The 14704-nt window shown below is 42.6% G+C and overlaps 1 protein-coding gene across 11 annotated transcripts in view; it reads right to left on the reverse strand.

The window, feature by feature from the left end:
* The window catches only part of PXK (PX domain containing serine/threonine kinase like), an 82812-nt gene that overhangs the window by 23056 nt on the left and 45052 nt on the right, over window positions 1-14704 (reverse strand). For all 11 annotated transcript variants that reach the window (XM_068981959.1, XM_068981958.1, XM_068981961.1 and 8 more), the window contains 9 exons: window positions 11800-11877; window positions 11223-11296; window positions 10584-10658; window positions 7610-7714; window positions 6535-6636; window positions 5019-5180; window positions 4513-4630; window positions 2547-2625; window positions 94-142 (listed from right to left, as the gene is read on the reverse strand). In XM_068981959.1, coding sequence (XP_068838060.1) covers window positions 94-142; window positions 2547-2625; window positions 4513-4630; window positions 5019-5180; window positions 6535-6636; window positions 7610-7714; window positions 10584-10658; window positions 11223-11296; window positions 11800-11877 — 842 coding nt within the window. The remainder of the gene's footprint in view (window positions 1-93; window positions 143-2546; window positions 2626-4512; window positions 4631-5018; window positions 5181-6534; window positions 6637-7609; window positions 7715-10583; window positions 10659-11222; window positions 11297-11799; window positions 11878-14704) is intronic.

Raw genomic sequence — 14704 nt, forward strand, 5'->3', positions numbered from 1 at the left:
GATAAAAACACTCTTAAGTATGTGTTTTCCCACTCCACATTATTATAAATATTGTATCTTCTCTTTATTGAACAAAAAACTAATTTGTTTTACCTTAAACTGTGGCTTTTCAGAAGTCGTGAGCAGAACATCACTGAATAATCTGTAAAAAAAAGAAACAGAAATATCTTTCTTAAACAAGGTGTACTTTCAGAACAGAACCAGAGCAGAATGAGACATTTTTAGCCCATCAAGTCGCCCCCAACCCCCACGTCACCCCCCAGCCCCGGTCTAACCTACCACCTCAGGTTTATCAATAAACTCAAAGGAGTTTCCAGGCCACCCACAGTGACCTCCAGAAACCCCAACTCCCCATTATTTCCGAGCTCAGCAGGAGGGCTGGGTCAGCTTTGTAGTGACCGTGACTTCCCCACTGAGGGCCAGCAGTCTTCTCATGTAAATTAATTTGCATTTTGAAAAGAAATTTGCAAGTTACTTATTATGGTTATGAAAAGTCAAAGTGTTAGTCACTCAGACTTGTCCCAACTCTGTGGCCTGATGGACTATAGCCCACCAGGCTCCTCTGTCCATGGGATTGCCCAGGCAAAAATACTGGTTGCCATTTCCTTCCATACCCGGGGCCCCAGGACTGCAGGCAGATTCTTTACACCTGAGCCACCACGGAAGCCCATTATTTATATTATACTGCAATTAATAATATGCAGCAGATATTTCTAAACAGAATGATTGATTTTCCTTTTTTTTTTTTGGTCCCAGAGGAGGATAAAATTTATTCTAAAGCTCAATATAATAAAAATGTGTGATTAAGTAAAAAGAAATTGTTTTGATTGGAATCCAACGAGAGAAAATAATCTTCTTTTAAGGAAAAGTAGTGTTTCTCATGCTCTCTTAAGAAGAAATAGCAGCTTTTGGAGAATATCAATTCTCTCCTTCAAAGTATGCCATTAAAAAGAATAGTGTGAGGAATTCTGAACTGTTCTGACTAAATGGTTGTTTGGGCACTGCTCAAATGGTTTGGCGTAAGTCTTTCCTTGAACTGCTCCCCTTTTTGAAAAAGGGTAACTACATCTCAAGTAGAAGAGACAGGGTTAACTTTTCCCCACAGCGCTCCCAGGGCGGCCTAGAGGTGGAGACAAAACTCTCCCCTTCAAGGCCAAGGGGTCCACTTACTTCCTAGACAACACATTTTTAACTGAGCAGAATTCACACCTCACTAAATGCTATCCCAGGCTGAAGCCCGCAGGATAGAAGGACTTCAGTGAAGAGAAAAAAAAAAAAAAAAAAATTGGATTCGCTTTAGAACTGGAAGGCTGGGAAGAAAATGTAAGTGCTTCGAAGCAGGGGGTGCAAATGCAAACCCAAGTAAACTGACATGGACAAGGGCATGTGTTCTACAAGTGAATGGTGAAAACGACTTCAATAATTTTCCCACGCTGGCACTGCTGCTGATTGTGCCTGGTTCACAGAGGGATGCCCCAGTGTCAGTGAAACATTGAAAAGTCACATCCATGGGGCAGGGGCTTGGGCTGCTCTGTACAGCGCATCCTCCCCAGGGCCTCGGACTGGAACAGACCCACTGGAACACAAGGAATCTGAAGTTATCACCGCCTCCCCCGACCTCAGGTTTTATGTACTTCAAGTTGTCCTGCCTCATTTCCTATGTAATTGTTTCCCGAATACATCTGCTCACAGGGCACTGGGTACATCTCAGAGCACAAAATAGAAGCCGCGTAACTATCATTTAATAAGCACTTCTTAAGTAACTGGGCCTGTATGAGGAATCATCTCAATAGATCCTCCCACCAGCACTCTGAGGTGGAGACTATTATCATCCCCATTTATAGATGAGGAAACTCAGCTTCCAGAGGTTAGGAAACCTGCCCAAGGTCACCTGGGGAAAGCGCTAAAGCTGTGCCCACACCCAGGTCTGTCTAAACTCAGACACATGCTTCTGAACCATCCTGCTGTCTTTCCGTGAAGGAGCAGAACATGCACCTTAAAAAAGACCCCAGAGCACTATGCGACCCGCCTCAACCGATCATTCATCTCTAAGCCCCAGCATAGGGCCTGGGACATGTCAGACATCAGACATATAATACCCAGGGAGCAAATGAATAAATAGGTGCAGGGGAGGCCAAAGCCAGGCAGCCCTGTGCCTGGAGGCCAGACCCTGCCTGACTAGCGCCTAGTGAAGCAGCCACTGCTGTGGGCCGTGCGATGAACGGAAATAGGGTTGCCCCCTTCAGTACTTCCCAAACGGGGGGCTGCCGTGTGTCCACGCACACAATGCTTGCGTGGACAGGGAGAGAGACACATGAAGACACACGTGAAGACGGCATGGGTGTGAAGACAGAGCAGTCAGACTACAGTGCACAGAGGCCACGAGGAAAGGTCAGGGTGTCACGTGGCAAGTGGCCACTGGCAAGCAGGCCACACAGACTCTGCGGGGACCGCAGATGAGTCTCTACTGGGACTGGACGCTTGGGCCAGTGGTCCGGGGCTCGACACGGTTAGGAAGTTACAGCCAAGGCGTGGGATTGACTTACGGCATCTGCAAGAGCCGGGAGACGGTGGGCATGCCATTTTTACAGGCTTCACAAGACAGCGTGGACTCCAACACGGCCACTTGAAATGAACAGATACACGTTTTAGTTCCACAGAACATGCTGGCAAACCCTCTTGGTGATGAAAAGTTTGACACCACGTCTCAACAACTGTCTGCGGGCTCATCAGGACAATGTCAAAACTCTTCACGCACAGACAGATGGCATACGTGGTGGCAGGGGGTGGAGGGTGAAGGGGGGCTGCTGGCAATGCTGACAACTCCCGATGACTCAAAAGAAATAAAAATGGTTCAGGAACCACATGCTGACAGAAAGCTAAGTATACTGCACAGATAATTGGAGGAAGGACTCAAGATATCATTCATAAATGTGTTTGCTCTCTTAAAAGAGAAGTAAACACCACACATGAGTAAAATTCTGAACTTGAAAGACACGTCTCTGCTTGCCTGCTTTTTAGTCAAAACCAACATACGAAGTGCCAACTGTTGGTATCTCACCATCCAACACCTTGGAAGGTGTAAACAAAAGCAGCCAGATTTTTTTTTTCCATTCATAATTTGACCACTGAGAAATAACTATTATTAACATTATGCTTTTTACCCACACAAATATACACATTTAACTCTTCACATATCCAAATGAATTCTTACTTTATGTAAAGAGATACATCCAAGGAAACTGAGGCAAACTTCTAAACTTAATATAGTACTTGGTTATACCAGGAAAAAATAATTATCACAAATGAAAAAGACATTTCATATGGAGCAAGTTTGCAAAATTATCGTTTATTACATTCAGTCTTCCCTCAGTCTCCCTGGGACACTGGTTCAGGGACACTCTCCATCCCTAAGTGAGTGAAAGTGAAAGTGAAGTCGCTCAGTCGTGTCCGACTCTTTGCCACCCCATGGACTGTAGTTCTCCAGGCTCCTCCATCCACGGGATTCTCCAGGCAAGAATACTGGAGTGGGGTGCCATTTCCTTCTCCAGGGGATCTTCCCAACCCAAGGACTGAACCCAGGTCTCCTGCATTGGAGGCAGACGCTTTAGCCTCTGATCCACCAGGGAAGCCGTAAAGATACCCAAAATCTGCAGACGCTCAAGTCTCTTATACAAATTGGTATATAATATTTGCACACAGACTATGTACATCCTCCCATATACTTTATTTGCAAAAACAGCCAGATTTTCTTCCTTTCTTTTTTTTTTTTTACTTGCAGGTCACTGTTCCATTTCAGCTGTTCAAATTCAACCCAAAGTAGTCTCGGGGCCTGTTCTCTGGAACCATCCCATGACAAAAAACAGACGCTGGTGGAGGTTGACCTGAATGCATGGAAGGCGTGATGTTCCAAAAGCTGCCCTGCCCCCTCCCCAACCCCAAGGGGTTGTGAGCTGGCTGTCGAGGGGAGGAAAGGGTCCCTGGGTGACTCTGCATCAGCCCTGACATCCCTCCTTCCTACAGAAGCCCCTCAGTGATGCTGGGAGAACTCCTGGATCCAGGGTTTCCCGCCCGCCTTTCCTAATCTGGGCCTGGCGGGCTGTCCTCTGCCAGGTGTCCAGCCTGTGGTTGTCCTTGCAGGTCCCCCTCCAGCCTTGGGATACCTCCCGACTCTGCCTGAGTCCACAAGACTAGGTGCACGTTGTCTGCTCCTAGCTTCTGCTTAGACCTATCACTAGCCATACTTTTCTTCATATCCTCTTGCTTCCCAAATTCTGACGCATGTTACAGAAGGACTCCTGACATTTCAGACAGCCTGACAAACAGATGAGCAATCTGAGTTTTCAGTGAAATACTTTTAAGAAAGTTACTCCCGCAACTTCTACTTCCTGTAAGACTTCCTGGCTATGGAGCACAGTAACTTCCTCTGGACCTTCCCTGGACTCTGGAAAAGGGGGTGAGAAGCTCCGAGCATGACCAGGGCCCAGAGACCCTTACAAACCCCATACTGACCCACAGCCATGGACGGCGCAGGAGGGAAGGAGTCTACAGGCACTGAGTCGGGCGGTCGTCCGTAAGTCATTTCATATAGTAAGTGGCCAAAGCAGTGGACATCCACACTCTCCAATGTCTGCAGAAGAAAAGACAGCAGAGGGCTTTGTGAATCCCTAGCCCTGGGCTTCCACTAAGAAACATGGCCCAGGGGCAACCCCACCCACAACTGGTAGTGACCACTCGAGGCCTTTTGTAAAAGCTCACAAGAATCGTTTTGACCAAAAGTCTTGGTCCTACCCTTCACGATGGTGCAGTCAGAGGTTCTACCCTTCCTTGGACCTGCCCAACCAGCCTCTCAGATACAGCAGTGCCGTGGGAGAGACAGGGCCAACAGGCGTGCCTGCCCCAACCATACCCATCCCTGCTTAGCACACATTTCTAACAGGGACAGATCATGCATCCTGCCACGGGGATAACTTACACCTAAAAATAAGCCTGCTGTTTCATCACTTTCATCAACTTACATTGATCTTCCTGAACTGTGAGAAATAGGATCGGTAGAAGGAAGGAAGGCCCAACAAGGAATTCTCCAGGTCCAGCAGCCGGCAGGTATCCCCATCCAGCATCACGTTGGAAGCGTGAAGATGCCCATAAGGGAATCCCTTGTCATGTAGAAACTTTAGGACCTATGGAAAAGTATGTAGTGGTTACACTCCCCTCCAACTCATTCGATACAAGACAAGCTTAAACTTTGCTTTTTCAGTCAATATATTTTGAAACAAGACCAAACTGGTCACTGGGGAGATTCCTAAAGAACGAGTACATGTCTGTGCATTTCTTTGGAAAAGAGACGGACGCTGAGTGCTTTCCAGCTGTGGACACGCCAAGCCAAGCTCCCTCATTTCCAAAGAACAGAGAAGCGGCCTGTATCTGCTTGGGTTAACAGCTCTGATGCCAGAAGCCTCTACTGTAAGCACTTTCTCTCCCTAAGCACCATATCCCAACTCTCTTCAGGGCAAAGATCCTCCCGCACAGATGAATAAATTGCCAGGGCTTCTGCCAATTATTCAGGAAGAGGGGTTGAGCTGAAAACATCTCTAGTCCTATCTCACCTCAGAATATATTTGGCTGTTTATTAAGAGAAACACATGACAGCCTCCCACAAAAAGAAGCAAACTTTTCAGTTGCCATTTCATAAACAGTGGTTCAGCCAGTGACAGAGCCACCTGGATACAGCCCTGCAAAAGACCTGGTGAACCACAGCAGTGCCCTGCTGAAGCAGGTGCCCAGGACGATCCGTTGAGAACCAGAAGAAAGTATTACAGCTTTTCTGGTTTTTGTTCTTCATTTATTTATTTTTTAACTTTTTGGCCATGCCATGTGGTATGTGGGATCTTAGTTCCCAGACCAGGGATCGAATCCGCCACCCCTTGAGGTGGAAGTCCAGTCTTAACCACTGAACCACCACAGAAGTCTCCTGTCTGTTTTGATTTTAATCTCATTCTTTCTTAACTTATACTGGACAAAATACATTACTAATAGTATATATATATTAATTAAACATATATAACATGGGAGTGTTTATGCTTAAATTGTTTTCACTGATACGATTGCATAATCCAAGAAGTTTGGTAAATGCTGCTCTAGAGAGTGATGTGGGAAAGGCTTTTTCACGTTAGTTTTACTTCTATAAAGGGGTGATATGGTTATGTATAGGATATAACAAAAGCAAGAATCTTGGCACAAAGATAAATCAACCAGAAATAACACAAAACTTGGTATTCACACAATAAAGTTCTTAAAAATCACACACTAATTTAGGAATTTCCAATAGCTAAGCTTTTGGAACTGTGTTGGTCTAGATTACTGCTTTAGTCTCAAATATTTGCTTTTGGGGGTAAAATATGACAATGCCACCAGTTTGTATGTGACCAGATAATTTCAACTATTTTAGATATTGCCTGAAAACTTTCCCAAAAGAATACTGTGATGCTGGGTGAAATTCCAATGCAACTTAAACAAAAGTCAGATACCTCTTACCTCTAATACTTGCCGCCCATACGTTTTTATCTGCTGGAGTTCAAGGCCTTGAACCTTCTTAGGGTTGCAGTACTTCTTCAGGAATGGGTCTTTTGGTTTTGCCTTTGGAAAGGAACAAAGAGCACAAAAGAAGGCAGTAGAGGGGTTGGACTCTACACACACATGGCCTCCTTGAACAGACAGGACACACTGAGAGGCTGGGGGCATCAGATGAGTCCAGCTGGCAGGACATGGGCTGTTAAACACAGCAGCCTGCACAGTTAATAGAAAGAGGCTGACCAGGGTTCCAGCCTTTTTCTAGTCCAGTGAAGATGTTCCTGGTCTTCACTTTAGCAGACCCAAAGTCTTGTATACTGTTAGAATTCGTCAGTATTGCTTTTAAAAAAAAAAAAACCAACAACACATAGCAGTGTTAATTATGGGTTTCCCAGGTGGAACTAGTGGTAAAGAACCCGCTTGCCATTGCAGGAGACATAAGAAACATGGGTTCGATCCCTGGCTTGGGAAGATCCCCTGGAGGAAGGCATGGCAACCCACTCCAGTATTCCTGCCTAGAGAATCCCATGAACAAAAGAGCCTGGTGGGCCACAGTCCACAAGGCAGCACAGAAACAGACCCAGCTGAAGTGACTTAGCAAGCGTGCAGTGTTAATGGTATTTACTATGGTGTGTTTTACACCTCTAGTATTTATCCATCTTACCCTTTTAACTGTCTTCATCTAATTTCCCTTAAATATCCTCTCCTACCTCTGTTAACCACAAATCGGATCTCTTTTTCTATGAGTGTTTGTAAAGCTTCTCAGTATCCCTTTACAAAAAAAGTTTAACTGACCTAAGAGCAGCCTACAATCTAATGGACATAATCATGAAATGCTCAACATTTCCTCATGTGGGTAAAGGAATGCTCTTTAGCCAAATTGGGTAGTTTCTATTGCTAAAATAAATATAAATTCCAAATAAAATTAAAATTAAATCCTCGGGGCCTAGCTTCTAGAAGCTTAGGGATCAAGTGTCAATAACAGGTTCGTAAGGGACTTGAGAACTTCTTGATGACCAGGAACTTGCACCACCAGTACCTTGTAGATCAGGTCCTTCAAGGTTCCTTTTTCATTAAACATTCTAATTAGCAATGCTGAGGATTCGTTAGCTGTGGCAAAGGTAACACGATAGATGTAAGGGTGCTGCCAAAACAAAAAAAAGAAATTCACATTTGATCTGCATCAGCATCTAGGTTCCTTTTAGATCCAGGATCTGGTTATACAGAATCAAGTGCCAGCTTGATAGTTTAATTGCACATAAATGCAGAACATTCCCTGAACACATGGTATTTTCAAGTTATCAGATAATCAATTACTAACTCATTTTTTAGATGAGAGAACCAAGGTAAACTACAGTGATTAAGCGAAGTGGCTACAAGTTAAGCTCTCCAAGGGAAGGTATCTGCTTTAACGTGGTCTCACAGTTCAGGCGAAAGTGTGGTGCAAGAGAGGGAAAGTCTGAGTTTTGGGAAAGGTGGTTTTAATATTCTGCCTCTGTAAATTGGTAAAAAAAAAAAAAAAAAAAAAGCCAAATTCTAGAGCAGCCAAGTGGGAACCAGGACAAATGTGTCTCCCCTCACAGGGCTGCCTAACACTCCACACTGCTGTCTAGTGATAAGCCAGGGAGCATGACAGCCAGAAAACAAGCAATGGCAGCATCTTTCAGCATCTGGCCCTTTTCCAGAGCAGTGAGCATGCGTCTTCCTGTCCCTCTGCTGGAGTGTGCAATATAATGAGTGACACTGCCCTCCTGAGAGGCGGACATGGATGTCAACAAAGCAGGGTGGGGAGTAAGACAAATTATTTAATGACTGAAAGAAAAGTCCTCATGTGACCTGGAATTGTGGATACATGGACTAAATGACTTCAAGTATTACAACGGCCTTGAGCTCAAAGGAGTGTCAGGAAGATTTAAACCCTTGGGAGCTGGACTGTGTGAGGACTGGATGGGCAGGGGGATGGAAGGGGGTGCCCAGGGAAATACAGAAAACTGATCATGAAGTTCCTCCTGATCATCACAACAAAGCAACTGTTGGGGATATTTTCACGGCTTTACTGAAATGCAATTCACATCCCAATATACCTCACCTGTTGAAAGTATACAACTCAGTGGTTTTCCATATATTCAGAGCTGTGTGACTATCACACAGCCTAATTTTAGAATATTTTCATCACCTCAAAAAGAAACCCAATGAATAAAATAAAAATCCTTGGAATTCATACTGATATAAATAGATAAAAAAGAGAGAACATGAAGCTCTTCCTTATAGTAGAATGCCAACCAGTAAATAAAAGAGAAATGATGGAGTTAGAAAATCTCTAGTGGGTTTGATAAAGACTATGCTACTTGCTGCTGCTAAGTCGCTTTAGGCGTTTCCGACTCTGTGCGACCCCATAGACAGCAGCCCACCAGGCTCTCCCGTCCCTGGGATTCTCCAGGCAAGAATACTGGAGTGGGTTGCCATTTCCTTCTCCAATGCATGGAAGTGAAAAGTGAAAGTGAAGTTGCTCAGCTGTGTCCGACTCTTAGCGACCCCATGGACTGCAGCCTATCAGGCTCCTCCGGTCCATGGGATTTTCCAGGCAAGAGTACTGGAGTGGGGCACCATTGCCTTCTCTGATGCTACTTATATAGTCTCAAAGAAAAAACTTCCCTATAACTGCTTATTAATTAGTTTTAGTTATCTTATAAAAATAACTAAGAATGGGTACAAATGTTCAGCTAAAATTGTTCACCATGGCATTTTTTAAAAAAATAAGAGCAAAAAACTAGAAGTGATCCACATGTCTAGTGGATTAGCTGAGTGAACTGAGGTATGGCCGATGATAATTTTATGCAGTCAGTAATAATGATGCATTATACTACATTTATTAACAACAAAAGATGTTCATGGATATACCACTAACAACAACAAAAATCAAGCTTTAGAACAGTATCTATACGATTTTTTTCAAAAATAATCATGTAAGAGAGTTCCCTGGTGGGCCTAGTGGTTAGGATTCTGGGCTTTCACTACTGTGGCCTTGATTCAATTCCTGTTTGGGGAACTAAGAGCCCGCAAGACACAAGGCGCAGCCAAAAATAAAATAAAATTCCAGAGAAGTAACAATTGAACATGACACTTTGGCCCATACTTCAGGTTACTTGCAATTATGGGCAAATTTTATTTTATTTTTGCCTATCTGTGCTTTCCGACTTTCTGCAATTAATATGCACCACTAGCTTGCATTATCTTCTTTTTTAAAAGAGAGTATCCAAGAAAAAAAATTTAGGATTGCACGCTCACAGCCTGTGTGACACAACCTATCAGACTCAAAGACCACAGTATTTTTCTCCGCCAGGTATCACACCACATTAAACACTTGGTCTTGCTAGCTTGACAAGACATTCTCTTCAAAAAACGAATATCAACACTAACTCAATTTTCTCTGGCCAGGTTAGTCTTTTCCTTAAGAATATCTGCATATCTTTTGAAAGACATTCATGAGGTTTTTACCACTGAAAGCCTTGGATTAGAATTCCTTTTCCGGTTAATCTAAATTTGCATCAGTTCTGCTTTCTCAGGCTAGAAACAGATCTCTCAACTCATTGATAATAAACATCCTCACCAGGAACAAGAGGCTCAGAGAAGTGGGTGCTTTCCTACTCTGATATTTGCTTGAAACACAAAAACAATATTTCAGGGTTCCCTGATAATCCAGTGGTCACGACTCTGTGTTTCCACTGCAAGCAGTGCGGATGAGATCCCTGGTAGGGATCCTGCATACCACGCAGCGTGGCCAAATGAATAGAAAAAATTGAATAAATTACCACATTTTGTGGGTGGTCTGGAAGTCGTGAATGTCATTTAAATGGCCAGTGGGAGTAGCCCTGAGCACTTCCAGTCTGAAGAGAAATCTGCTCTACCTCTCCATTCTCAACCCTGGAGAGTGTTTTCAGCGCCACCCACCCACAAGAAAACATTGTGAATCTGCCATCGGCATCAAGAATAACAGAAGGACTTGTACTCACCAAACAGGAAGGCAGAAGTTTGATTAGACACTGAAAATCTTTATCTGACAGATACTTGTCAGGACCAAGGTCAGCCTGCAAACATGGGAGGAAATATCAGGGTGCTGTTTTGGTCATCAAAAGAAAAATTCCTTACGAGCCTTTCCTTTTTAAAAAAAATCTGTCCAAATACATGACTACTAAACCAAAGATGAAAACCACAGCAATTTGTGTTGCCTCATGGCCTTTCTGGAGTATATAAACATACAAATACTAGCACCTAACTGTAATGTTACCTAATTTTATTAACCAAGTGTATCACTAGAGCTCTCAAAGTGATAGATAAAATAAAAATAATGCTCAAGCATTTTTTTTTAAAAAACTGCCAAAGTGTCAGTCCTAAAGAGGTCCAAGAAAACTATTTTAAGCTGTTCGTATTTCTTTCCAAACATTTACTAGCTGATGAAATGTAGTCACACTGATATTACCACATGCATAAACAAAGTGACTGAAAATGACTCTTTGACGTATGACTAAGGGGCCCTTTACATCTCTTGGCAGCACAGTACAATTTTGTCTTGTTAGTTCTCTTGCTTTTTCATAAACCCACCTGAAGTCCCTGAAATTAGTCTAAAGCAAAACAAAACAAAATTAGCTTACCCAGCTTAACACTAGCCGTTCCTTTGGCTGATTTTTAATCTTCATCAAGAAATATTTCTTCCTTATCCTCCAACCTGTCATAAAAGGAGATGTGTTTATAGCTATATGATCTAACACCAACTGATTCTGTTTTACTGACCAAATAATTTATAAAAATTAAGTTCAGAAACATTATTCATAGGTATATAGGAACCTGCACACAACCATTTGGTAATACTGAAATGGTAAAAGCTCCACTAAAATAAACTGAAAAATAAAAGAAATTACTCATGGAAAAAGGAAAACAGCACTTCAGTTTAGATTTAATGGAAAAGATAAGAGAGGAATGAATGATAGTTCTGAAACTTAGTTACCACCATCCAAATCCCCAGATGCGTCTGTAACCAAGATTCACTCACTAATAAAAGTTAAGGACTGAATCCTCAAATAGTATGGAAACAGACGAAAAAAGACATCACCTGCATTCCTTATGCATTTCACCTGCATAAAAGCTTTTCTGGGATACTTATAAGAAAGCATGACAAAGAACCCAGTTCTGTGATCCTTTTTTAACACAATGGGCACACCAGTTTCTCACCTATGTCTTTCAATGGTTCTACCACCTCCCACTTTGGCTCTGACCGGAAGAACATGGAAACATGTTGTAAGGCAATCTCTGCAAAGATATTTTGGAAATGTATTTATTAGACAAACATATCAGGAAAGTGCCATACACTTAAGATGTTATTCTTGCAAGTGAAATTCTGATGGTCTTTAAAAATTTAATTATAAAAAAATGAACACAGAGTAAATAAAACATGGGACTCTAGATTGGATCCTGGAACAGAATAACAACAGTAATGAAACATCCAATGAAATCTGAATAAAACTATAATTAATAGTAATGTGTGAATGCTCATTTCTTAGTTTTGATATAAATGTATCATGCTTATATAAAATGTTAACATTAGGGGAAATTGGATGAGGGCATATACGGAAATTCTATACTATCGCTGCCATTATTTTTTCTGTAAATCTAAAATTATTCTAAAATCAAAAGTTTATTAAAGAACGTAATTAGTAACAGAATAATTAAACTGGAAGATCTAAAATATGCAAACTAGTTGTCTTAAGCCAAGAATTCAATATATGTACCAGACAACAACTGGAGCACAAAACTCAAAATGTGTCCTAAGGTCACCCTGGAATAGCATTAAACATTGCTTCAAGTGGTATTTATCCCATCTTCATTCCTCATGAAATTATAGCTTTCACCAACAAAGAAGCGATTAGCCTTAAATATATATATTGGAAATAAAAGCCAGTGTTTTAGAAAAACATCCATGCACAGCAACAACATGGCTCTGTTGTGGGAAACCACTGTACATCTGCTTACTGGAAAAAAAAAATCCATCCTTCTCTTTGTGTTTATCATGAGAATGTTTCCCCCTTCTATGAAGACAATGAAAAGAGGAAGTTCTTTAAAGTTCACAGTATAAAAAAAATCATCAGAATAACTGTGCTTTTTACATTTCCTGCGAAAAGCAACATCTGTAATTTGCTGTTTCCCCCCTCAATGTAGTGAGTGAATGAAAGCCACGTTGGATCCCTGAAAGCAAACAGCAATCCTGCAAATCCATTGTGAAACTGCACTTCTGCCAAGCATCAGTTACATCCCAGGCACCAGGGATTCAGCAGAAACTCTTTCCATGTGTTGAAATGACCTAGTCTGGAACTACTATGCCTAGAGCTTGGCAGACAATATTATTTTGATATATTTTAGAGTACATTATCAATTAAGAGATTTGGGGAAGAAAACAATCTTACTGACTCAATATGTAAAGCGTCAGTGCTGTCTGCACCTAAAAGAATATGAGATGACAGATACAGAACAGACTCCATTTACATTCGCTTTAACTACTCCAATGTGACAACCATTTGGAGAGGTTGGGTGTGGCGGCAGCAGACGAATTTTCATAACCAACACTGGAAGCTCTGAACTTTTTCTGTAAGTAATGCTGATATAAAAGGCTTTCAGCATTTCCAAAATAACTTGAATGTAAGCTACTTCAAAAGATATTCTTTTACGTGAAAATCACAACACTGAGAAGGATTATGAAAAATAATCTTCTAAATGCGATACACTGTCATTCTCAGAGACTTTAAAGGACAGTTGGTTCAGAACTAACAGTGACTCATAATCCCCGACAATCTCATTATTTCACCATGTTTACTGTGCATTGTACATTGTTTTTGAAGTGGGGGAAGTAGCTGTGAGTAAATGTAACATGTTTAGATTTGTTACTGACAAATTAAGGATTAGAAAATAGCTTTTTTTTCCCCTTCTTTTTTATCTTTGGGATCAGGAAATTATAGACAGGACATTGTCTTTCCTCTGAGCTATGATTTATTCTCAAGTAAGCCACACGACCACCATGCTCCCAATATTAATCCCTTCCCTCCTCAGATTCAGGCAACACATTTCAATCCTAAACGTCTTCTGCTTAGAAGTCTTTGTTGGCGCCCCATGTCCTTACCAATTAGGACCAAGCTTCTAAACCTCACACCTTCGGTCTTTAGACCCCCTACCCCCACCGCCCAATAATGTGTGAGCCTCACACTCTTGTCACTGAGAGTGTACCTGCCATGGCCCCTGAAGACTGGCCTACCCTAATCCTCAGTATTCTCTATTCCTGCCCATCCAACCTTTGAGGCTCAACCCAAACTTGCTGCTCCCCTAGCCAGGGCTTGCTCCCTTCTTCCCTCCTCTGTACTCTCCAGTGCTCCACACGGCCCTCTCCTATGGCATTCTGTCCTACTAGTCTTCCACGAGACTGTGATCATTGGCTTTAGAAAGAAATATCTTAAACATGGCAGAGCCCACAGCCACATAGAAATATTTACTTCTTTCTCTCCTGGAGTACGGGCCCTTGCCTCTTGGCCTAGCTAACTTCTACTCACCTCAGGTCTCCATGCAGGTGTCACCTCTTCTGGGAAGCCTTCCTCCACCTTCAGAGCTGGGTCATCTCTACCTGGACCCCCACCCTCGAGGTGCTATCACGTCTTTAACCTGGCACAGTCTTTACCAGTCAATCTCCCTACAGAAGTACTCCTACCCCAGTACTCCTCCCTGGGGCAGGAGTTGGGTTAGGAGACTATTTCCTGCTTGGTGCTGCAGTCACAGTACCTGTCACATAGCAGGTGCTCAGTAAATATCTGATGAAGTAAGAACTAACCAAGGGTTCAATGGGCTTCCTAAATAGCTCAGTAGTAAACAATCTGCCTGCCAACCAGGAGACGTGGGTTCGATCCTGGGTTGAGAAGATTCCCCTGGAAAAGGAAATGGCAACCCACTCCAGTATTCTTGCCTGGGAAATCTCATACACAGAGGAGCCCGGCAGGCTACAGTCCATGGGGTCGCAAAGAATCGGACATGACTAAGCGACTACCCCACAGTAGCAAGGGTTGAATCCATGCGCAATGGGTGTGCACACTCATTCATG

Source organism: Capricornis sumatraensis, chromosome 10, assembly GCF_032405125.1.
Source record: "Capricornis sumatraensis isolate serow.1 chromosome 10, serow.2, whole genome shotgun sequence".
Lineage (NCBI taxonomy): Eukaryota > Metazoa > Chordata > Mammalia > Artiodactyla > Bovidae > Capricornis > Capricornis sumatraensis.